A 24681-nucleotide genomic window follows, 5' to 3' on the forward strand; every position below is an offset into this window, starting at 1 on the left:
CCTCTCTGGACAAATCTTGAAAAGAAAATTCCACAAGAGGGTCACCATAAGCTGACTTTCAAAGGTAGTGTTTAAAAATATCCTTTGTCTTTTTAAAGTGTTCCATGTTTCAATTTATTTGTGTAACTGATGTTGTCAATTGTTGATTTGTTGTTGTCCTTGATCCATGGGGAGAGGTAGGTAAGAATCATAGAGTTGGAAGAGTTCGCAAGGGCCATCCAGTCCAACCCCATTCTGCCATGCAGGAACTCCCAATCAAAGCATCCCCAACAGATGGCCATACAGCCTCTGTTTGAAGACTTCCAAGGAAGTCTATCATTATTTATTATTATCATTATTACTATTATTATTGATTTATTATTATCATTGTTGGTTTATTATTATTATTGTTATTGATTTTTATCATTACTATTATTATCGTTATTATTACTGATTCATTATCATTATTATTACTACTATTATTATTGATTTATTATCATCATTGTTTATTTATTATCAATACTATCATTACTGTTGTTATTATTGATTTTGAATCATTACTATTACTATTAATTGCTATTATTATTTATTTAGTATTTTCATTAGTGCTGATTCATCATCATCATCATCATCACTATTGATATCGATTTATGATCTTTATTACTACTGTATCAGTTATTACCTCCTTCTCTTTTTTCTCAGGCAACCACTTGGGGGCGCTGAAGAGCGACAACAATCCAGGCGCCTCCTCCTCTTCCTCTTTTTCTCCCGTAGAGGCCTATGGCCTTTGCGCGCGTGAGGCAGCAGACGCTGGCCGGAAGTGACGTCACTCCGTGCACCGGAAGAGAAACTCGGAAGCGGGGCGGAGGCAGTTTTCTTTTCTTGTTCTTTAAGGGACTGGGAGCGAAGGAAGGAAGAAGGAGCGAGGGCCGGACGCCTCAGGGGCCCCGCCGCCATGGCCGTGTCTGAGAGTCAGCTGAAGAAAATGCTGGGCAAGGTAAGGCGAGGGAGGCCCTTCCTCCTTCCCTCCCCGGCTGCCCCCATTGCCCTCCCCCAGGCAGTCCCCCCTTCCTCGCTCCCATTGCGGGACTCAGCCCGCAAAGCAGGGCAAGGCACCCCCAAATGGAGGGCCTTCAAGGGGACAGTGTAGGTGCAGTAGGAGACTCCTCTGAGCAAGAGCCCCAGCCGACAGCCAAGGGAGGGGACCAGGCGCCGCAAGGCGAGGGGCACGGCAGCAGCCTAAAGGCCAGCAGTGTTAAATCCGCGCCTGCTCCCGAGTCCAAAGGGAACTGGGCGGGAGGCTGCGATGGAGGACGGGTCCGGGAAAAGGGGGCCCTGAGTGTGAGGCTGAAGGTGGAGGACGCCTAGTCACCCCGAGGGCGGGAGGAAACGGTGCCTAGTCCTCGCTTCCCCGTTAGAGAAGCCTTTGCCCACTTCACACCGGGACAAACAAGGCTGCACTTCTGCTATTTGTATTCATCGTAGTCAATATATGCCACACTAATACATCGAGAGTCAGCGTGGACCTCATGACTCTGGAGGCCACGAAGGAGCGAGACCACAGACTTCAAGGGCCTGAACAGACAGGCCAAAATAAAGAGGCTTTGGGCCACTTTGGAGCTATGCTGTTTAAATGACAGACGTGTCTTAAGAGGCCAGAAGCTGCGCTCCAGTCCTTAGGAATGGAGGGTGGTTTTGGTGTGGCTTCCAGACTCTTAGGACGCATGCCTCATTTAAACAGCAAACCCCCAAAGTGACCCAAAGCAGCTTTAGTTTGGCCTGTCTGTTTGGACTCCCAGTTTGCAAATGGAGCTTAAGGGGCCTTTAGCCTTCTCCGCCAGAGAGCTCTTGGACCTCCCTAGGGTTCCCCAGGAGGCAGCCGTAGCTGTAAGAGTGGAATACTAGTACTGTAACAATGTAATAATGGGATATTTACTATGGGTCCGTGACAAAGCAGCTTGGGCCAAAGTGACCCAGTAAGCCACCTACAAGGGGATGGCCAGCAGAAATCCCCCTTCCACCTGCCTTTCTCCAGTCGTTCCACTCCTCCTCCTCCTCCTCCTCCTCTCACCTTGCCAAGTTCCTGTGGCGTCTACAGTGATGCGTTCATGTGCGGGCAATTCTCCATATTCTTTGTTAGGTTTTTTTATTTTTTGGCCTTGCTTCTTTTCCCCAAACACTTTCTTTCTCTTATGGTTTGCTTTAAATTACTGTATATACTCATGTATACGTCTAGAAATTTTAGTCATTGACCCCAAAAACCTAGGTTTGACTTATCCACCGGTCAGTGTAAATGCTATACTTTAACTCATGACAAAGTGAAGCATCCTTTGGTGAAAGGCAAGAGTGGAATCTGTCCTGAAAGCACTGACTACTCTCCCTTCCATCCAGCCTTCAGTTATGCCTGCTGTTTTGGGCATTTTCCTTTGCTTCGTCATTTAGAGCCTTTGTTGCTTGTCCCCAAGTTTTACCCTCAGTTTATCCAAGGGTCATAGCAATATCCATAATTTTGCCCCCAAAACCTGCCCTCAACTTATACATGAGGTCAATTTATAGTCGAGTATATACAGTAAATCTTTCTGTACTTAAATGAGCAACGTTTAAGTAGAAGACAACTTTAGCTATAGGAAATAAAAAAACGAAGGAGAAAAAAATGTTGGAAATGGGAATGGAGAGAGTGGTAATGTTTGTGGGGTTGTTGTTTTGCACTGTTTAGTAGACAGCAGGTGAGCAGTGCTCCTGTCGGCTGGCATAGAAAGCATTGAAGGCTCCTAATTATTCTAATGTAATTGATACATAGTTGTTATTGAACCGTAGAAGGTTAAAATGCTTAAACTGAAAAACAATATTATTAGACAAGACGTAGGTAATACGGTAATTCTTCCTTCATTTGCAAAGAAAATTATGCTGTCTGAGAGGCTAATTTATGAATTACTTGCGTAAACAGCATTTTTATTTTGAGGGCACATTCAGGAGCATGACCTAGTCAAATCTAACAACTAAAGTATTTACCAGTAATTATTTTTATGGAACAAGACGTAACATGTTTGTTTTTCCTATAAAAATCAGTAGAACATAAAAGATTTTACCTTTAGCTAGACAGTAACAGGTACTAGAGTAAACATAAAATGTGGATGTGATTGATAAATCAGTATTGACAGAATAATAAATGGAATAATAGTAATATTGAGGTATAAATAGTTTAATAAATAATATTCAATTCAAGTTTTGTTTAAATAGCATTTATGTGGTGATGAGGTTATCATGAAATACTGTCAGATGAAATTGGATATGTATGAGCCTCGTATTCAAATTTAGTTAGTTATTAAATGTAGAGAACTCATTTTCCAGAGAGCTAGCATGGTATAGTGTTTGAATGTTGTGCTAGTACACTGGGAGACAAGGGTTCAAATCCCTGTTTGGCCATCAAAACCCATTAGGTAACCTGAGGTAAGACACCTTCTCCGTGATAGGTTCTCCTTAGGGTCACCATAAGTCAGAAATGACTTGAAAGTATGCAACAACAACTTATTTTCAAGGTACAATAATCCTAATAATGTATTGTAATTTGTCACAAGTCATGTTAGAATTAAACTTTGATAGTGATTTTTAAGGAATAACACAACCTTCAGTTGACTGGCACTCATAAATAATGCAGAAGCCTCTCTATGTGCTTATTTGGAAGTAAACATTGTTGTATATAGCAAAACGTAGGTCCATCTAAGCATACATAGTGATCAGACTGTAAGTGTGCCTAGGGTTTCAGCAGCCAGGAGCAACTGGAGGATAACCAGGAGGCCACATAAGGTGGCAGAAGTGCTTCAGGAAGTGTAAAGGAAAGTCTGCTGGCAGGATGCCACATGCAGCGCCAGAGGTTCTTTGGGTGTGACAGTGGAACGTTTCACTGTTTTCACAGCCACACCCATATTATTCCACTGGTGGACGGTACTAGAGATGGACATTTCAATAATGTACTGGGGAACATTGTAGATCTGCAGCCTCCTCCTAGTTGAGCTGACATGTCACCTCCCAGAAGCCACCAAGTTATAATGCATTACTGTATTACATTATATAATAATGATCTCCCCAATACACAGCCAGGGGAGAAGGATAGGAAAAACTAAGAGAAAGTAACCTCCAATCGTGGCTGTAATAAGCCAGCAGAGCTTTTGATGTAATGGTTGCTCTACCATGAAATCTTCCCCCATTCTTGTGGAAGGATTCCTCTGCCCATAAGCCTAGCTGGATGGCTTAAATTCAGCCTAAATATCCTATCTGTTCTTGGAAACTAAGCAAGGTCAGCCCTGGTTTAATTCTTGTTTTAGAGGCTGCTAAAGAATACCAAGTCTTGTAGGCTGTATTTCAGAGGAAGGAACTGGCAAAAATACCTCTTGAGTATTCCTTGCCCAAGAAAACAATGTGAATTTCATGGTGTCACTATAAGTCATCAGACAACCTGAAAGCACATACACATGCAGTTTAAGTTCAGAATTTTAAGTGGATTTGGTGTTTGTATTCTCATCTGAGCCATCTTCTGATATAGTATATGGTTGGTTGGCAGGAAAAACTGCACACCTGCTAATTAATTTGCTACTTGCCAAATGAACAGGAACAGAAAGAATGCAGAAATGCAGCATTCTCCAATTAGAGACTAAGGATTTAATTCTTCTGTAGGTAATTCTGACTGAGGGTGGTGACAATTTTTTCTAATAATAATAAAAGTTTGTATGCCGTATTTTTCTCCTTTTGGAGACTGCTTGTTTTTAATCAGAGTATTGATAAAGGTAGGAAACCATATTTGAACATACCAGTATTCAACTGTGTTCTAAACATGGCCATCTGTTGGGGGGGTGCTTTGATTGTGTGTTCCTGCATGGCAGGGGGTTGGATTGGATGGCCCTTCAAGTCTCTTCCAACTATGCTTCTATGATTCTGTTCCTATCTTTCATTGTAACATTGTCATCTTTTTGTCCCAACCAATCATGTGCCAAAAAAAAGTAATGGCTTAAGCTAGATGTGTGTCAATTCCTTTAAACCTATGTGTATACTGGTTCCAGGTGGCATGTGCCTTTCAAGGCAGTAGAGAACCCTCACACAGAGTTAACAAAAAGTTAAATTGCCTGAAAGCAGAGTTCAAGAAGCCAGTCTGAAGTCCCAACAAATAAAAGACTCCATCATGTCCAGTGAGGTAGAGCCAGAATATGTTGTTAAGCCAAGGTCAGTTGCCAGCAGAGCAAGGAACTTAGAAAGACCAAACATTGTTGTGTGTTGTTTCCAGCTGCTACTGCTGCCACTGGTGGTGCCCTAATGCAGACGTATCCAGGACACAGCTTTATCAAATCAGGAGCTACTAGTCAAAAGTGTAAACGTGGACTTCCTTACATAGAATCATAGTTGGAAGAGACCTCAAGGGCCATCCAGTCCAACCCTCCCATGCAGGAAATCTCAATCATCCCTGACGGATGACTATCCAGCTTCTGTTTAAAGGCCTCTAAGGAAGGAGACTCCACTACACTCTGAAGGAGTATGTTCCACAGTCAAACAGCCCTTACTGTCAGGAAGTTCCTCCTAATATTGAGGTGGAATCTCTTTTCCTGCAGTTTGCATCCATTGTTCCATATCCTGTTCTCTGGAGCAGCAGAAAACAAGCTTGCTCATATCACCTCTTAATCTTCTCTTCTCCAGGGTAAACATCCCCAGCTCCCTAAGTTGTTCCTCATAGGGCATGGTTTCCAGACCCTTCACCATTTTAGTCTCCCTCCTTTGGACATGCTCCAATTTCTCAACATACATTTTTAATTTTGTTGCCCAGAACTGGACACAGTATTCCAGGTGGGGCCTGACCAGAGCAGAATAGAGTGGCACTATTACTTCCCTTGATCTAGACACTATACCTATATTGATGCAACCTAAAATTGTATTGGCCTTTTTAGCTGCCGCATTGCACTGTTGACTCATGTTCAATTTGTGGTCTACTTGGACTCCTAGATCCCTTTCACATGTAGTCTTGTTCAGCCAGGTGTCCCCCATCCTATATCTGTGCATTTCATTTTTCCACCCTAAGTGCAGTACCTTACATTTCTCCGTGTTGAAATTCATTATGTTAGCTTTGACCCAGATTTCTAATCTATTAAGGTCTTTTTGAATTTTGATCCTGTCCTCTGGAGTATTACCTACTCCTCCTAGTTTGGTATCGTCTGCAAATTTGATAACTATGGCCCCAATTCTGTCATCCAGGTCATTGATAAAGATGTTGAATAGCACTGGGCCCAGGACAGAGCCCTGTGGGACCCCACAGGTCACTTCTCTCCAAGGTGAAAAGGAGCCATTGTTGAGCACCCTTTGGGTTTGGCATCATGAAGCCCTCTGGGGCAGTCTTGCACTCCTCCTGGGGTAGCCATTCTGCCTTGCCTCTTTAAGTGTTGTTGGTCTTGGGGAATAGTCTGTACAGAAGAGATGGTAATTCATTGATTGATTGAATTTTTACCATGCCTTTCTCTTGGGATGTTATCCAAGGTGGCTTTTCATGTGAATACATTAAATAAGTAAGTAAGTAAGTAAGTGTAAATCTGGTCATAGTTGTTACACAGCAGCCTGTTAATGGGTTTGAAGGTATTGGAGTATTGCATGTAGAATAGTTAGAAGCTGGACTGAGTTCTTCATTCTCCATCTAAACCTTCCATGGATCATAGACTTCTCTCTTCTCTCAACACAATTGACCTCCTGTTTGTAATCTGTGGGGAAAAGGAGAACCTTGTCTTTAGCTTTTCTAACAACTTCCAGAAGATAGAGAGATGCTTAAGAGTGCCAGCCTTGCCACATCACTCATAGGTCATCAGATAGTTTGAATGATGGGTCATGTTTTGCTGTGGACTGGGAGCCTCCCAGTAGATGAAACATTGCTGTAATCTTCCACTGCTAATATTATTTGCATGCATTAATTACCATTATACTTTATAGACCTTTTTTATTACTGCAGTGACTTATTATTATCCTAGCAGTCTCCAAATCTGTTTCAGACCCAAGTGAATTAGGCATTAGGTTAAGATGGTTTCTGGTTTATCTGCAGGATGTGCCCTCCCAACCCGAGGAAGTGATTCCTTAGCTTGTGCCCAAAGTGCCCTTTCCGAACCTTGGCTTTTGGTATGCCCTGTGCAAGTTTGCTTTCTGGGGCTCTGGCTCCAACAAGGAGATGCAAGAGATTAGGCTTTCAGACAGCCTGTTCATTTAAGCTTGACAGTGAAGTTCATCAGATGTCCAGCTGCATCATCAGCTATTGGATATTGGAGTACATGATCTTTGCATGCACTTTGAACAAACAAGTCCCTGCTAGGCTCATTCCCCTAAGAATCTCTTTTAGAAGAGTGCTGATGACTAATGTGACAGGAGCATGGCTGGTCCCTCTGCCTTCATCTATTATACATTAAGTACCTGTTAGCTGAAGTGTCCTTTTGTCTCTGGATGTTAACATGGGACTTGTGAATCACCTTGCCACCCATAGGTGATACTGCTTTAGGCATCCTTTTCTAGGATCCCCACTTCTTTGCTGACCAGGAGTTGAAAGTCACAATGGAGAGTGGACCCAGCAACCCCCCCCCCCAGCGATTCTGCTGGTAGTTCTTATGTGTTGTGGATTGCTAGGACTTTTGGTACTGGCTTTTGTACACTGCCCCCTAGGTAAATAGGGCCTTCTCACACTCTAACCTCCTTTTCAATTGCTTTCATGTTTGGAGGATGTTTACGGCACTTTATATTCGGAAAAATTATTTAGCTACAGTTTTTGGCTATAGTCATATTCTTTGACTGTAGAGAGAGGTTCTTCTTCTAGGGTTAGAAGTAGAATTTTCTGTTGTCCTTGTTCCCCCTTAGGACATTTGATGGTAAGTTCAGTTTTATATTTTCTTTGGTGTAGGCATGTAAATAGGATGGATGTATATTTTGTTGTTTTGTTGTGTGCCCTCAAGTCATTTCCAACTGAAGATGACCCCAAGGCAAACCTATCACAGGGTTTTCTGGGGCTAAGAGTATGTGACTCACCCAAGGTCACTCAGTGCCTTTCCATGGCCAATCAGAATCTGTCCCTGATCTCCAGAGTTGTAGTCCAATGCTCAAATCATTACATCACGCTGGCTCTCCATGACTATAAAAATTTAACAGATGTTCCTATTGACTTGCAGTTTCTTTATTGTCTGTGTGCGCGCACACATGTTATTGTTAATGACTGGATAGAACAAATTAAAAATGGGTGATAAGACCTCAGCGTTCTTTCAACATCTTACTTATTTTCATTTCCAAAGCAAATGTTTAATGGAGTTGAAAAGGCAAATTGGATGTATTACTAGTAAATTGTCTATTTGATTTACTGTATTACTTACGTATAAGTCTAGAAATTTTAGTCAAGAAATTGACCCCAAAACCAGAGTTGACTTATCCACACATCAATGTTCATACTGTACTTTAACTCTTATTTTAAAAAGGAACCATTCCCTGGTGAAAGGAAAGAGTATAATCTGTCCTGGAAGCACTGACCCCACTCTATTCTCTTATCCAGCTTTTAGGATGAGCACAAACAGTTGTGCCTGCTGGAATTTTGTCAAGTTCTTTGTCATTTTGCTTTCTTTGTTTCAACCTTTAGATACTTTGTTACATGGCCCTAAGTTTTACCCTTGACTTATCTGTGGGTCTTATTAAAATCCATAATTTTGGCCTCCCAAAAAACGACTTGCCCTTGATTTATACATGAGGCCAACGAATAGTTAAGTATATATGGTAGGTAGTTCTTTGTTTCTAATGTCTGGTTGATCTGATTGACCAGTAACTGTTGTTAAGATATATTACAGTAAAGCAATAATAGTAGTAGTTGTAGTTGTTATTTCTTTTATACCTCCCCCTGTGTATTGAGGCAAGGAACAACAAATAACACAACACATAACATCAGTTGAAAGAGCATATAAAATCAATACATTTTAAAAATCCATCAATAAATGGATGAGAGGGAAAGAAAGGCAGGACAATTCCACCAGGCAATTAACGATTTGTAAACCTTTCTGGCAGAGGAGCAGGTTATAAAAACTCGGAATGAATAAATGAATGAACACTGTAAAAACAATATGATTGAGTAGATCATGAAAAACTGTAGAGTAGTCATAAAGAAATGGGTGTGCCGCAGCATTTATTCGTCCTGATGTGTAACCTATATTCTGGATAAGATCCCGGTTACGATACAATATGGACAAGCAGAATGGTCCTCAGTTGACAAGTCTGCATGTTATCACTTTGTCTGTTTAATTGTCTGTTTGTTTAAAAGACAAGTCTGCGTTTTATCACTTTGTTCAATTTATATGCAGAGCATATCATATGAAGAGCAGGATTAGACTATACAGAAGAGGTGTGAAAATTAGGAGGAAGAACATCAACTGTTTAAGACAGGCAGATGAAACCAAACTACTAGTAGAGAATAGTAAAGATTTGGAAGGACTGTTGATGAACTTTAAAGAAAAAAGTGCAAAAGCAGGATGCAGAAGAGAAGATGCAAAAGAAAAGGTACTGACCACAGAAGATTTACATAATTTTAGAATGGGTGATAAAGACATTGAAGGTGCTCGAGATTTTGTATACTTTGTCTTAGCTGTTAGACAAAATGGAGACTATTCAGGAAATTAAAAAATGACAAATACTTGGAAGGACAGGTATGATGAAAATAGAAAAGCCATTGAATATCAAAGTCAGAATAAATATGCCATAGAAGCCTGAAACAGATGAGCCAAAAAGTGTGGCTTCTGGAAGCCACTCTGAAGCCTCCTAAGGCAGCCCGAAGCCAGCCAGGAAAGAAGCAGCAAAAAGTTGCTTCTTGCCAGAGGCCGGCTTCAGGACCACGGCATCCAGTCACTACTGTCCTGGGCTGACTAGGGCTAGAGCGGCTCCCAGCCACCAGTCTGCTGACCCCAGTGTTCCATGTATAGTTGTGAAAACTAGACAGTGGGAAAAGCTGAAAGGAAGAAAAGCACTTCATTTGAAATGTGATGCTCGAGGATAATCCTGTGGATACCATGGACTGTTGAAAAGACAAATAAATGGATTTGGAGAGCAAATCAAATCTGAACTCTCATTGGAGGCCAGAATGACTGCACTGTGGTTATCATACTTTGGACACATCATGAGATGACATGATTCATTGGAAGAATGGCTAATGCCCAGTAAAGTGGAAGACACTAGGAAAAGAAGAAGACTAATTTACAAGTGGATTGACCTAATCAAGAAAGCTGTGACCTTGCGGTTGCTAAATTTAATCTGTTAATAACATTGTCTCTTGGACATTTCTTATTCATAGGGTTGGTGTTTGATGGCATATAACCACAGTTTTTTGGGAAATGTTTTTGGGATGATTGCTGGGTCAAATTGCTTTCTTTTCTTCCCATATGCCCACATTTCCCTCTTTCTTTTCCTCTTCACTTGGCATCGCTTGGATAGATTAGGCAACCACAAAACCTGTTCAAGTCTGTGCTCATAATTGTTCATAGTTTTATTGTGTTTTGGAGTTGTTGTCATACACTGCATTGGGAAAGTGTGAAGGGAGGAGCTGGCCAAGCCTGGTTGGTGCCAACCAGTCACAACTTAGAGAGTGGTGTGAAGTGGAGCTTGCGAGAGAGGAAGGATACAAACCTGAGGCTTGTCTCTGAAAGAAGAGAGATAAAGAAAAGATTGTAGGGAGATAAGGGAGAGGTGGCCTAAAGATAAGGGGAAAATGGGGGAAAGATGAGGAGCTAGTGTGACATAATAATTTGAGTGTTGGACTATGATTCTGGGTTTAAATTCCTGCTCAGCCATGGAAACCCATGGGCAAGTTACACACTCCCAGCCTCAGAAACCCCTGTGGTAGGTTTGTCTTATGTCAGAAATTACTTGGAAGCACACAATAGCAAAGAGGAAATATGACATAGAGGCAGATAAAAGTTGTTATAGAGGCAGGACAGTCAGTCAGAGGGAAGAATTGAATAGAGTTTTGGGGAAATGTGAATGAATTCAGGGGTTAATGTATGATCTCATTATGTATTGACAAACTTCTCCTTGTCTGTTGTTTTTTACAACTATTTCTGTTAGGTCTTGATAGAGTCAGGTCATTCTTATCACAGTGAACCCCCTGAAAAAACATCCATTGGTTTATATAGGGATCAGTTTGAGGCCCAAGTACCTGACTCAGGGAGGGGTCTTGAGGGAAAAGAGGGAAAGGGGAGTGAGAGGAACCAAAGAATTTGGAACTGTGGAGCCAGCCTAGAAAGGAGATCCATCACATTACATCACAAGGCTTATCCTAAAAGGATGGCTGTAAATACTCTAATTTTGTTTGGAGACTTGCATTTGCTCATTCTACATACAAGACATAAAATAATGTATCGTGGATATTCTTACTGTCTATAAGCATATTAAACATGGGATTGTGAATTTGTATTGTGGTACACAGTTTCGAATTCAGTCAACCCTAACTAATGAAATAGTCTCTGCAGTTCTTGTTTGTAATCCAGGAAAGCAGCTCTGTATATACTATATATATGTAAAAAGGGTCCTGCCTTTTGCTGTTTCTGTTACATTTTGGAAAGAGAAAAAAAATGTTATGCATATATACAATTCATAGCACTCATAAAATACCACTTGTCATAATCTGTAAAGGAAGATTGTCATAGTACAGTATTTACTTTTAGATAGGCCCAGATTTTGTCAGCAGAACTTGCTTTTAGTACAATTTGAAGCATTATACAATTTTGTTCCCCCTTATAGTACAAGTACAGAGACCTGTCTGTTCAAGAAACTATCAGCGTCATTGCCCAGTACAAAGATCTCAAACCTGTAATGGATGGCTATGGTAAGTTTCTGTATTATATTATTTGCATTGTTTTGTGCTTATAATTAATATGTATATTGTACTTTTTATTATATATCATTTTCTAAAATAATTTAGCTAGCATTCAGCCAGTCCATGTTTATTTCTTATCATTATTTCACTCATTATGCACACATTATTTTATTGAGGAAAATGATTAAGACAAGTTACTAGACTAATTACTTGAATTTGAAATGTGTTCTTCAATAAATTGGTCATAGAAACCTTTTTTCACATTTGAGTAATATAAAACAGGGAAAATCTGTCAAAGGGTTAAAGTCAGCACACTGGGAAATGCTTAGATGTGTGTGTGTCTGACCATGAGCATTCAGCACTGGGAAGGACAAGGCTGATTATACACAGCTGATGCTCATGGGCTCAAGGACACTCTGGTGCCTGCGTGCACTAAGCCTGGGTGATGAAATATGTGTCTGGATTTCACAGGAGGACACTTTAGAGTGTGGCACAGGAAGTGATTGAGTTTGGGAGACCGCATGGTCTGAAGGTTATATAAACTCAAGGGCTTCCAGTAATTGCTTGTGGGTTGTAGTAGGAGTTGGTATTCGTGTGATCTGTATTATAGCATTGGTGATTTGGATAGCACTCTGTAAATAAAGATAGCACTTTGGGAGACTTGGCTTGTTTGGTCGTTAATCAGCTGAAGCCTGGCATCAGTTGCTGAGAGTCCCTGGAGATTCCTGCATTCCTTCAGTTCCTGGAAGACATCCAGTTGCTGTTATCTCTACTGAGGGCTGTGAACCATGTTTCTGAATTTGCCAGTTATACTCTGCTATATGCCAGCATTGGTTATATGGCTCAGATGAGTTGCTGACAAAATCTGTGTATTATAAAACAGGGAGCTGAATCTTCACTTAGAGCTGGGGTAAGCAAAGTGCCGCCTATCGTGAGCATGAATACAGTGGATCCTTGTTATATGCTTGGGTTTGGTTCCAAGATCCCCCGTGTATAACAAAATCCGTGTATGCTCAAGTCCCATTAAGTATAATGACATAGAACATTTTCAAACCGTGTATGCTTAAATCCGTGTATAAAAAATCCATGTATAAGAAGGGCTGACTGTATATGTCAACATGTTTACCAACTGTGTTTGTCATAGATTCTTGAGAGATGTGGAAAAAGTTACCCATTTATCAGAAAGCACCAAATGATATGCTAGGCATGATACAATGTGTAGTGCTGGCACTTTTTAAACCAGATGCTTACTTATATGTGGAAAAAATACATGATTAAGAGACATCTGTTATGCATTTTTGGTGTATATACAGGTGATTGCTAACTGTAAAATAATCAGATTAAATAATTATTTCTTTTCAGTTTTTAATGATGGGTCATCAAGAGAGTTGATGAGCCTCACTGGAACCATTCCTGTAAGTTACAGAGGTATGTATGTGTCTTGAGTTGCTTGTATATATAATACCTCAAAACATATTCCACCTTCCTTACAGTAAGAGCTGTTTGACAGTGGAATACACTCCCACAGAGTGTGGTGGAGTTTCCTTCTTTGGAGATTTTTAAACAGGCTGGATGGCCATCTGTCAGGGGTGCTTTGATTGTGTGTTCCTGTATGGCAGAGGGTTGGACTGAATGGTCCTTGTGGTTTCTTCCAACTCTGATTCTGTGACATACGTATTTATCATCTCAGTCAGTTTCACTGCTTTCAGATACCATGATCGTAGTTTGTCATGATTGCTGTACAATTGTGTTCTCTGGTATTTCAAAAACACCTGTCCATTGCTTTATTTATATCCCTTAAAATCAAGAAGTTTATTGAAAGATAAATGGAAGTACAACCTTGATATTTGTTGTAGCTTTAAAATAAATTGCATGTTTTGTATCTATACTTCCCAATGCTTGTCAAAGCTTCTGTTGTAGCTCTGGAGTAGAACTAGTTTAGAGTAGAAGGCATCTTGCATCAGTTTCCCTTTCTTTTTTCTCTTGTTCCACTAGGTAGAACAAATTTAGTGTCATTTTAAAAACATTATAAATGATTTAAGCCTTTCCCTTACTTGCTGTATATACTCGACTATAAGTCGAGAAATTTATGCCTCAAAATGGACTCCAAAATCAAGAGTAGACTTATGTATGGGGCAATAGGTTACTACTGCTGATAAAGTTCATAAAAGAAGTGCCCACCTTCCTCTGTAGCCAGGTAAACAGCTCCCCGTTCGAGTTCCGGCGCCGGCAGGCTCTCTCCGCGAGTGTGTGTGTGTGTGTGTGTGAGAGAGAGAGAGATCCTTCAGCCTTCCCTCACAGATGGAGGGCAGGGACACAGAGAGAGGGAATATGCCCAGGCTTGGACCCTGGTTTGAAAGCCATGAGCCTGGAAATGCTGGGTTAAAGGCAGGGAGAAAGCAAGGTTGGTGCCCCTTTTTTTGCAAGCCATGAGCCTGGAAATGCTGGGATTAAAGGCAAGGGAGAAAGCAAAGGTTGATGCCCCCTTTTTTGCAAGCCATGAGCCTGGAAATGCTGGGGTTAAAGGCAGGGAGAAAGCAAGGTTGATGCCCCCCTTTTTTTGCAAGCCATGAGCCTGGAAATGCTGATGCAAAGGGGTGTGTGTGTGTGTGTGTGTGTGTGTGTGTGTGTGTATGCACCCAGACTTGTTTCCCCATTTTCCATGCAGATACCGTGACCCTTGAGAGAGGTTCAAAGAGGAAGATGTAGAGAGGGAAGTGGTGCCTTGTTTCCCCCTTTAGATCTTTTGTAACATGCCCCAGTGTAACATGCCCTTGATTTATCCATGAGTCATATCAAAATCCATGATTTTTGCCTCAAAAACTGCCGTTGACTTATACATGAGGTCGACTTATACACGAGTGTATACGGTATGTTAACATTATTTTTAAATGGACCAGAAACCGAAGTGAATTATTTGATTATTTATTTTGTAGATGTCAGTTATTTAAGATGGTAATATACCAAAGAAAATGTGGAAACACCCCCCTCTGTTTTCAGAACGGAGGAATAGTCAATAGATTAAGAAGTGATATTCAGTATAAGTAAGTGATGAACATTGTATATTGGGGCTTTAAAAATCTAGATCCCAGTTCACTGAATTAGTTGAAGCTGGCTAGGAAACTGATTGGGAGGTAATAATGAATAATCAGACCATGATAGTCTGTGCACTGTGAAAGTAAAGAAGGCATATCCAGTGGCTAAAATGAAAAATGCTGTGTGTGATGTGCCCTGTGTGAAGGCTTTTACTACCTTTCAAAAAACTGTTTCTAGAAGCTGGATGACCTTTCAGTGCAACATTCCATGAGACATAGAAAATTGCCACAGAAAGGGGAGATTACAGTAACTCATATGAAAGCAATGGTGCAAAAGGTTGATTCCAACATTTTAAATAATAATTAAGAAAATAAACCTGTAAGCATTGCCTTTGTATACCTTGTGGTATACCTACATTTTAAATAAATAAATTCTGATTGTCCCATCTGATGATCAAGCTAAAATTAAATTACAGAAATAAGCAACTAAAATTATCAGGACATCTTCACCATGGATGTTCAAGAAGATGAAGGGAAATATACAGTTACAAAATCCACAATTACTGTAAAACAATTAATGTGGGGAAAAACAGTCTGAAACCATTTTAAAGCTTGTATCTAAGACTGCTGTAATAGAAAATGTGTGGGTCTCAGTTGCCTGTTGAAAGGTGAGCAGAAATGGGAGTAGATGGGAAAAGATTAACTTTCCTAGGTAGCTGTTTCATTATTCATGAAGCCTACCTGCCATATATCTCATGGTGGGAAACCTGTAGGAAGAACTTAAGAATTTGGAAAGGTTCATCATATGTGTTTGTGTTTTAATAGCCATTTTAAGTACTATATACCATTCATGTAGCTCTTGGTCCTTTCATCCAGGAGAGATCAGATTTACTTCTGCTTAACTTCATCTGTACCTCAGTGTCATGTTATCCAGGAATGGACCCTGTGCTGAGAAAATTCTTCAGATGCTCTGATCTTAAATTTTGGAGATCTAATCCAGTATTTTGAATTATTCTAGAAAAAAAGTTTGGTAACCAGAACACGGGGCAGAGTAGTGGAGCTGTATTGCTCTGCAGTCCAGTATCACCCTGGCAAGCACATTCTGGATCTTTGGAACTTAAGCTGTGTTCAGCCTGCATTTAATTGATTCAGTATGAAAGTGATTAGGGCATGCATAGCCTTGCAAAGTCCAATGTCTCAAGAATAGGCTAATGAAAGGCATTGCAACTGTTTGGTCATCTCAGACCAGTACCACTTTGCAAACTTAATTATTTGTATGAGAACATGACCCTGTTCAAATGGCATGAGTGCCTTCTCCTAGAATCTGTAGTACATTCACTGGTAACTTCACGACGTGATTTCTGTAATGCGCTCTACATGGGGCTACCCTTGTGCCTAGTCCAGAAACTTCAACTAGTGCAAAATATGGCAGCCAGGCTGGTTGCCGGAAAAACTAGGAGTGACCGAATAACACCTGTCCTAAAATCTCTTCATTGGCTGCCTGTTAGTTTCCCGCCACAGTACAAGGTGTTGGTTATAACCTTTAAAGCCCTACATGGCTTGGGTCCAACCTATTTAAGGGATCGCCTACTACCATATAATCTGCCCCCCACACACTCAGGTCATCTGGGAGGAATCTGTTGCAGTATTTAAAAACCAGACTAACTGCTACCTCCCAGAGGGCCTTCTCTGCAATTGCTCCCAGACTATGGAATGGCCTGCCGGACGAAATTCGTCAAATTGCCAGTTTAGACAGCTTTAAAAAAGCTGTCAAGATGGATCTCTTCCAGCAGGCCTTTTCTGAATAAAAGTGTCCGGCCACAGAATGGTCGCCCCTCACATCATTTATTAGCCCACCGCTGTGTCCTCGTTATATTTTTTATTATGTTATTAATAGATATTTTAATCTCCAATTTTATTTATATCATGCTTAATTCTGTTTTAAGGGAAGGGGCAATTTGGGATATACTGTTGAATGTGGATATTTTAATGTGTTGTGAGCTGCTTTGATTGTCTCGTCACAGAAAAGCGGGATAAAAAAAGTTTTTTATTTTTATTTTTTATTTTTTACATAGTTGAAACACTCAACTAATCTCCATCTGCATTAAACTTCACTCTTTATCTGATTCTCAAAGTAATTCTAGAACTTTGCTGCATCCTAAGGATCAGAAAATAGATATGTGTAAAAACAGTATTGCAAGTGTCATTCATCCTTATACTGACACCTAGTCAACAGTAGATTGAGCCACTGAAAATTCATAGCCATGTTATGCAGTAAAATCCACTAGCGTGGATGGTGTTAAAATAAACTGTAGAAATGTGTCAAGAATAGATATGTCGGTGGCAACTAGCTATGCTTTTAAAATATGTTAAGAGCACTAATGAGATAGCTGTTGCTGTATCCTTCTTGTGAACTTCCAGGGGCATTTGCCTGGTTTTGTTAGAAGCAGTTTGCTCTCATAGAATTCCTGTAATCAAGTGACTCAAGGCAATTGGTCATCTGCTTAAATGTCTATAATACCTCACTATTTTACAGCATTACCATCTGTTGTCCAAAAAATTTGAGTCACTCACTGCTCTTTTCTAAAACTTTTCAGGCAACACTTATAACATCCCAATATGTCTGTGGTTGTTGGATACATATCCATTCAATCCCCCAATCTGCTTTGTTAAACCAACTAGTACAATGACAATTAAAACTGGGAAACATGTTGATGCAAACGGCAAGATATATCTTCCATATCTTCATGAATGGAAACATGTAAGTACACTTTTAAAATTCTTACATTAGGCCTGAATTATTTCACCCTTTTAAGTGATGTGATGATTTCTCCTTTGGCCATTTAAGTACACTTCTTACGTATAGCATTTGTATATTTGTCATGTTTACTCTGCTTTCATAAAGCATGTAACTGAAAACCTCAGAACCAAAAACCTTTTAAATCATTGAGACTTTCTATAGCCAGTATAGTTCACTGATGAAAATGTACATTTTTAACCCCATTTTCCCAGTGAAAAGTTACTCTTTCATTTTTTAGAGTTAGTTTCTTCTAACTGAATTGGAATGAACTATAAGCAGAAAGAGACATTAACCTGCTGTCCCAGATGAAGTGATGGATCTGTTGTCATTCTTAATGGACAGCTAAACTATGGAACCCAGGTGGTGCAGTGGTTAAATGCCTGTACTGCAGCCACTCAATCCCAAACCACAAAGTTGTGAGTTCAAGAGCAGCCAAGGGCTCTGGGTCGACTCAGCCTGGCATCCTTCCATAAGTCACTAAAATGAGAACCAGCCTGTTGGGGGCAATTAGATTACACTTTGTAAACCGCTAAGTACATCGGTAAGCGGTATAGAAATGTACTTGCTATTGCTATCTTAATCTTAATGGACAACTAGCGAAACAAACCACTGGTCTTCTCATCTTTAACTCCTAGCCACAGTCAGATTTGATAGGATTGATTCAAGTTATGATCGTGGTGTTTGGAGAGGAGCCTCCGGTGTTTTCTCGGCCTACCATTTCAGCAGCCTATCCACCTTATCAGGCAACGGGACCACCAAACTGTAAGAAATGTCTCTTTTGCATGTAAATAACTAGAACTATTAGCACTATGCCTCTTTGCATGTAAATAACTAGCACTATTCACAAATGGTTAGTACTATATTTATTTGAAATGTTTTAGACACTGATCCAAGTACACTAAAGATTTTTTTAAAATCAACCTGTACTTTATAGATTATAGCAAAACCTTTGATTGTGTAGATCTTGAAAAACTTTGGATCACTGTATAAAAAGGGTGAGTACAGGTTATACATTTGATTGTCCCAATGCATAACCTATACTCTGGACAAGAGGCTACTGTTAGGACAGAATATGGCGAAACGGAATGGTTTCCAATGGCAAGGGGGTCAGACAAGGCTGCATCTTATCATCCTATCTGTTTAACTTGCATGTTGAGAATATCATACGTAAAGCAGTACTAGACTCAGAGGAAGCAACCATGAAAATTGGAGGAAGAAACATAAGTAATTTAAGATATGCAGATGACATACTACTAGCTGAAAATAACAAAGATTTAGAATGGTTAATGTAGAAAGTCAAATAAGAAAGTGCAAAAGCAGATTTACAGTTGGATATAACTGTTGAATGTTTAAATAACCTAGATAATGAAGACATTTAAATAGTTCAAGATTTTCCTTACCTTGACTCAGACATAAGAATGGAGTGCAGTCAAAAAAATCAAAAAAAGACTAAGACTTGAAAGGGCAGCTATGAAGGAACTAGAGAAGATCCTAAAGTGTAAAAATACAATTGAATTTTAAAGTTAGGATTGTCCATGCTGATGTATTTCCAATTTCTATATATGGTTGTGAAAGCTGGACAGTTAAGAAAGCCAAAGAAAATCAACTCATTTGACATGTGGTGATGGAGAAAAGGTCTGCAGATGCCATGGACTACTAAAGAGACAAATGGACCCTAGAGCAAGTCAGACCTGAACTTTCCCTAGATTCTAAGATGACTAAACTAAGGCGGTTGTGCTTTGGTTGGAAATATGCATTTTCCGATGGTCTTAGGCGATCCCTGTGAAAGGGATCACAACCCACAGGTTGAGAACTGCTGATTTAGAGCCTGAGAGAGCTTGACATATATGGGGGGTATACATTTTACAGATAGTGTGTTATATAGTGTATTCAAACTTAACAGCAGATTCTTTGTTTGAATTCATAGTCCCTCTGAAGAGAACTTCTTTTAGATGAAGGATGGTGTTTACAGCAGGGACTTTCACCAATTCCTCTTTAGTCTTGTAGCCCTGTGTCTCAAAGTTACTCCAGAGGGTTTGTGCTTATTATATGCAACTTGATCAGCATCTTTGTCTTTTTAAAATTTTAAATCAAATTTAAACTGTCCTGTTGCCTTGCATCTTTAATGGCAGAATGCTGTGGAGATTATACAGTGCTTTACAAAGCAAAACAATAAAAAAAAGATTAAAGCCTGCCTGTGGCGTACAATTTAACCGACATCAAGTATTGTGGATATAAAATTAATAAAATAGGATTATACTAAAGTTACACAATAGGATAAAATAGTGCAAATTAATACAAATAATTGATGATAAAATCATAAAATCGTGATGGTAAGATGAGAGTTGATAGGCTACATGTAAATTTAATTTCTTTAAGAACAGCTTTCATAGTTAGATGGAAATGTCTCAGTTTCATTCAAATGTGCAGTGGAAAGTAGCCAGCTGAAAGGAAACTTCAGTTATTTTTTTTTCCAGGCCAATTTATTTATTGAATTCAGATTATAAATTATTTGTTTCAATATTGGCAGAAAGGTTTAAAAAAGGTTTTGAAGGATTGGATTAATTTGGATTAATTGGTTTTTTTACCAAATAGAATGATCAAACATAATATAAGAAATTTGATAAACTTAGTAGAAATTCACAAAAAAAGATAAATAAGAAATTAGCAATGATATTTATAATGATGAATTTATTTGAATTTTATTACGTCACATGGCCAGCACTAAAATATAGCAAAATTACAAAACATGTAACATCAGGTGTACTGTCACAGCACAGATATATATACATTCTACTCCAACGGAGATGTATATCCTCTATATATAATATATCCAAGTAGGAGAGGAGAATGCCCACAGTCCCATCCCCTGTAACATCACAAAATTCACACATTATTATAAGACATTGGCATAGTCAAGTATTATAAAATGTTATTTACCTCTCAAGCAGCTCAAAAGGTGGTTAATTTAAACCATGTCTTAATAAAATGAAGCCTGACTAGGAAACATAGTTTGTTCATGGCCTCACACTTTAGTCCTGTCTACATATTAACAAAGGCCTAAATACTCTAAAGTCACTGGATCCCATCTGATCTTGAAAGCTAAGCAGGATCAGCGCTGGTTAGTACTTAGATGAGAATGAATATCATGTGCTGTAGTCTATATCTTAGAGGAACGAACTTGCCTAAGAAAACGCTGTGAAATTTATGGAGTTGCCACAAGTCAACAGGCAACCTGAAGGCACATGCGCTTGCTCTCTCTCTCTCATACACACACAAACGTACACACACAGTGACAACTTGCAGTTGAATGTTTCCTTTCACTTTAAACCAGCCTTAACATAGGAGGAGAAAATTGAGTTCTCAAGGCCAGCACTCAAGCAGGATCAATCCTGTGATTTAGTGTTACACCTTAACTAGGCTGAAGTGTATGCTAAATGTCTCTTTAGCCCTTTATCTTTGTACTGAGAAAAGGTCACCCCATCCTCTGTTTTGAATATCAAGAAGGAAGGTGAGTTTTTGAGAACAAGATGTGCTTGGACAAAAGTATATTGCAACTCTTCTTGTTGCTGTTGCATGCCTGCAAGTAATCTCTGACTTACAGCAACCCTATGGTGAGCCTATCAGGGTTTTTTGAGAGCTAAGACTGTGTGATTTGGCTAGGGTCATCCAGTGGATTTCCCTGACTGAGCAGGGATTTGAGCACCATTCTCTACAATCACACACTGAAACCATTATACCACACTGGCTTGTCTATGGCAGTCCTTAGTGCAAATGTATTGTAAAAACTAAATGCTCTTCCATATGGCTGCTGCATGGGTTAGAAAATGCAGGGCTGAGAAAGAATTGGAACTACTTCAGGTTCTCCTCTTGTTCTCATAAATGTAATATGTATGTATTTATTTTATTTTATTTATACCGTGCTCTTCAGAAATGTTCTCAGAGCAGCTTATAAATTGTTAATTTGACAGTTGCTTGCCCTCAGGTTTACAATCTAAAAAGACATGACACAAAAGGGGAATGGAATGTGAATGGGGAAGGGGATCAAGTCCAGCAGATACTGCTGGTTCTTCTCTCCCTCTGAGTGCTTGTCAGTGTGAAAAGTAAAGTATATATTAAACAATTCTGAATGCCACATTTGCTTGCATGGATTCAACCAACTGTGATTCAAAGATATTCACACACACACACACACACACCCCGCCCAAAGCAACAGGACACTATTTTATTATGCCATGGTATATAATGGGAATTAAGCATCCACGGATTTTGATATCCTCAAGGGGTGTTGGAACCAAGCCCCAGCAGGGACTGAGGGTCCACCTTACAAGAAAAATGTACAGCTAATCATGTAATTCAGTGGTTCTCAAATAGTGGGGCAGGACCCCTGAGGGGCGCAAGAGTTGCTCAAGGGAGGTGAAAGTTGAAGGCCCTGATCCCTCTCCTCTCCTCCCCTTAAATTTCTGAGCTGGAGGGGAAACAGAAAGGCAAAGAGGGCTCTTGGAGCCTCTGCCTGAAGGAGGAGGAGGAGAGCAATTTTCTGATAATGTTAAAATACAAATATACATGAATGGGGATGTGATGTTCACATGTAAACGGGGTCACAGAGTAAAAGATTTGAGAACCACTGATGTACTTATTGTTACTATCTTCTGTTCACATTTTTGTACAGCTGCTAACTGATGTCCTGTGTGAAAAAGTGAAAAGTCTTCCCATTATTTCAGCAACCGTTTGTCCCAAGAAGGGTTACAGTTTTTTCCTCTTCGTTTTGAGATGATAGTGTGCAGAAAGAATTGCTATGCAGGACTAAATGCATCTGAGAAGTAGGCTCAAGTCTAGGAAAGCTCATGCTGTGAACTTCTTTCTTTCAGTTAGTCTCAAGGGTGCTACAAGATGTCTCTACATACTGATTCTAAGACTAACATGGCTACATCTTTGTATTCTGTTACTGGCCTGTTATGTCTAACCCAGTAATTCATGGTTTATAGTCTGGAACCCTCTTGCTTTATAGGAATGGATTTTACTTACAGAACTATCTAAGGCAGGGAAGCAGGATATCTATTAAATGACTGACATCTGATGTTCATGGTTTTTTTTATTTAAATCCATCGAAATTTTAATTCATTTTCATACCATTACTAGAAATTTGTATATATTTTGCAAGCACTTCCCAGTTTATAAATTTGCCTCCAATATCACTCTTAGCTATGATCATTAAGTTGATTACATATTTCCAGGAAGAAGATATCTTGATCACTGATAATGTTTTCACTAGAGTTTCCTGTGGTTCTGTATTGCTGGATTTGTTTGGCTTTATTCAGATTGTACAATTGCACCTGTTTAATATTTTTAAAAACTACAGTAGCAAAAATATACCATTGATATATGTGAATGCTGAAAGGAAAATTTTAAAGACCGTGCTCTGTCATTGTGTGGCATTTTCCACTGTATTTTTCTCATGGGGGAGTTTACCAGGCAACTTCAATTTGGTCAGTAGGTGTCAGGCAAATATAAACTAATCTGTCCTAACTAAAAAACAGAGGGATTGCAAGCTTGAAAACTGCACTGATGCTTTAAACCCATAACTTCAGCTGTCATCGGGATCTGTTCCCTTATGAGCCCTGGTGGCGCAGTGGTTAAATGCCTGTACTGCAGCCATTCACTCGAAACCACAAGGTTGCGAGTTCAAGACCAGCAAAAGGGCCCAAGCTCGACTCAGGCTTGCATCCTTCCGAGGTCACTAAAATGAGTACTCAGACTGTTGGGGGCAAATTAGCTTACTTGCTAATTAGCTTACTTGCTGTTCACCGCTATGATCTTTGGAATAGCGGTATATAAATAAAACAAATTATTATTATTATTATTAAAATCAAAATATCACAGTAGGTTAATACTTTCAGTACAACCAACTAAAGTATCAGAAAGTTTCTAGACCTTTTTCATGCAGATTATTAAGCAAATAGGAGTTGTTAAAATGAGAGAGAAAACTTCCATAGCGGAAAGTGTCTGCTTTTAACGTCTTTAAATGGAGTACAGGAAGTGTTATGTAAAAATTAATGTAAGGTACATCCATCTAACTTTCATTAATTTCTCCACCCAGCCACACTGCCACCACAACACTACAACCTCCTTCAGTACCTTTAGGTAACTTTTACAGGAATGTAAGAAACTGCAGTGAAAAAGAGACACTGGGAAAGCACACTGCTAAAGTACACTCCTGTTTGCACTGCTCTGGATCCAGCCCTACAAATAGTGGTGTAAATACTTAAGCCTTGCTTTGGTAGATCAGCACTAAAAATAAATAATTCAAATATTTTAGTAATTTAAATTACTTAATTACTGCCTAATTACTTGGGTTTGAAGCATCCCGAAGAGTCCTATTTAAATAGTGCTATGATGCTGTAAACTAGATGGGAATGGCCTGAGAACTTGATTTTGTTCCTTCAGCGTTGGTTGCCCATCCTGGGGAAGACTTTCTTGCATTTTAAACTGTTAATATTAAAACTACTTCATTATAAAAGTAGAATTTTGAAAAAACTGAATAACACAATTATTCTGAATTATCAAAATATCTAAAAATTGTTACTGTTCTCAGCTTCTTACATGCCAGGTATGCCAAGTGGAATATCGCCTTTCCCCCCTGGACCTCCTCCTAACCCAAGGTAAACTATGGCTTATTAAGTCTACTTGTTCAGTATGAAATATCAGCAGTGACTAGATTGTGCTTCTTTGTTGCACTTGCTATGATTGAGACCACTGCCCTGTAAACAAATAGCATCATGTTTGCATTTTAGTAATTTTAAGTTAAGTTTTATCTATTCAGTAAAATTGAAACAGAATTGTTTTTATTTCAGTACAGTCACATAAATTCTGGTCGCATTTAAAAACTCAGTTTTGAATCAAATAATGATTAAGGGTGTGGGGAAACACAAAATTTGAAATGTCAGTGTACTTTTGAAATGACTTTTGTGCCTACCAGACTGCCCTTTGTGCTTTATATAATGTCTGCCTTTGGT

The 24681-nt window shown here is 39.5% G+C and overlaps 1 protein-coding gene across 3 annotated transcripts in view; it reads left to right on the plus strand.

Annotated features, from left to right (window-relative positions):
- The first annotated feature begins 801 nt into the window (after positions 1-801).
- The window catches only part of TSG101 (tumor susceptibility 101), a 44428-nt gene continuing 20548 nt past the window's right edge, over positions 802-24681 (plus strand). For 2 of the 3 annotated variants that reach the window (XM_042446663.1, XM_042446664.1), the window contains exons 1-6: positions 802-976; positions 11755-11839; positions 13193-13258; positions 17463-17626; positions 18301-18427; positions 24261-24327. In XM_042446663.1, coding sequence (XP_042302597.1) covers positions 935-976; positions 11755-11839; positions 13193-13258; positions 17463-17626; positions 18301-18427; positions 24261-24327 — 551 coding nt within the window. In that variant the 5' untranslated portion in view covers positions 802-934. The remainder of the gene's footprint in view (positions 977-11754; positions 11840-13192; positions 13259-17462; positions 17627-18300; positions 18428-24260; positions 24328-24681) is intronic. The other variant, XM_042446665.1, reaches the window with a different exon arrangement.

The sequence above is a fragment of the Sceloporus undulatus genome, chromosome 1 (assembly GCF_019175285.1).
Source record: "Sceloporus undulatus isolate JIND9_A2432 ecotype Alabama chromosome 1, SceUnd_v1.1, whole genome shotgun sequence".
Taxonomy (NCBI): domain Eukaryota; kingdom Metazoa; phylum Chordata; class Lepidosauria; order Squamata; family Phrynosomatidae; genus Sceloporus; species Sceloporus undulatus.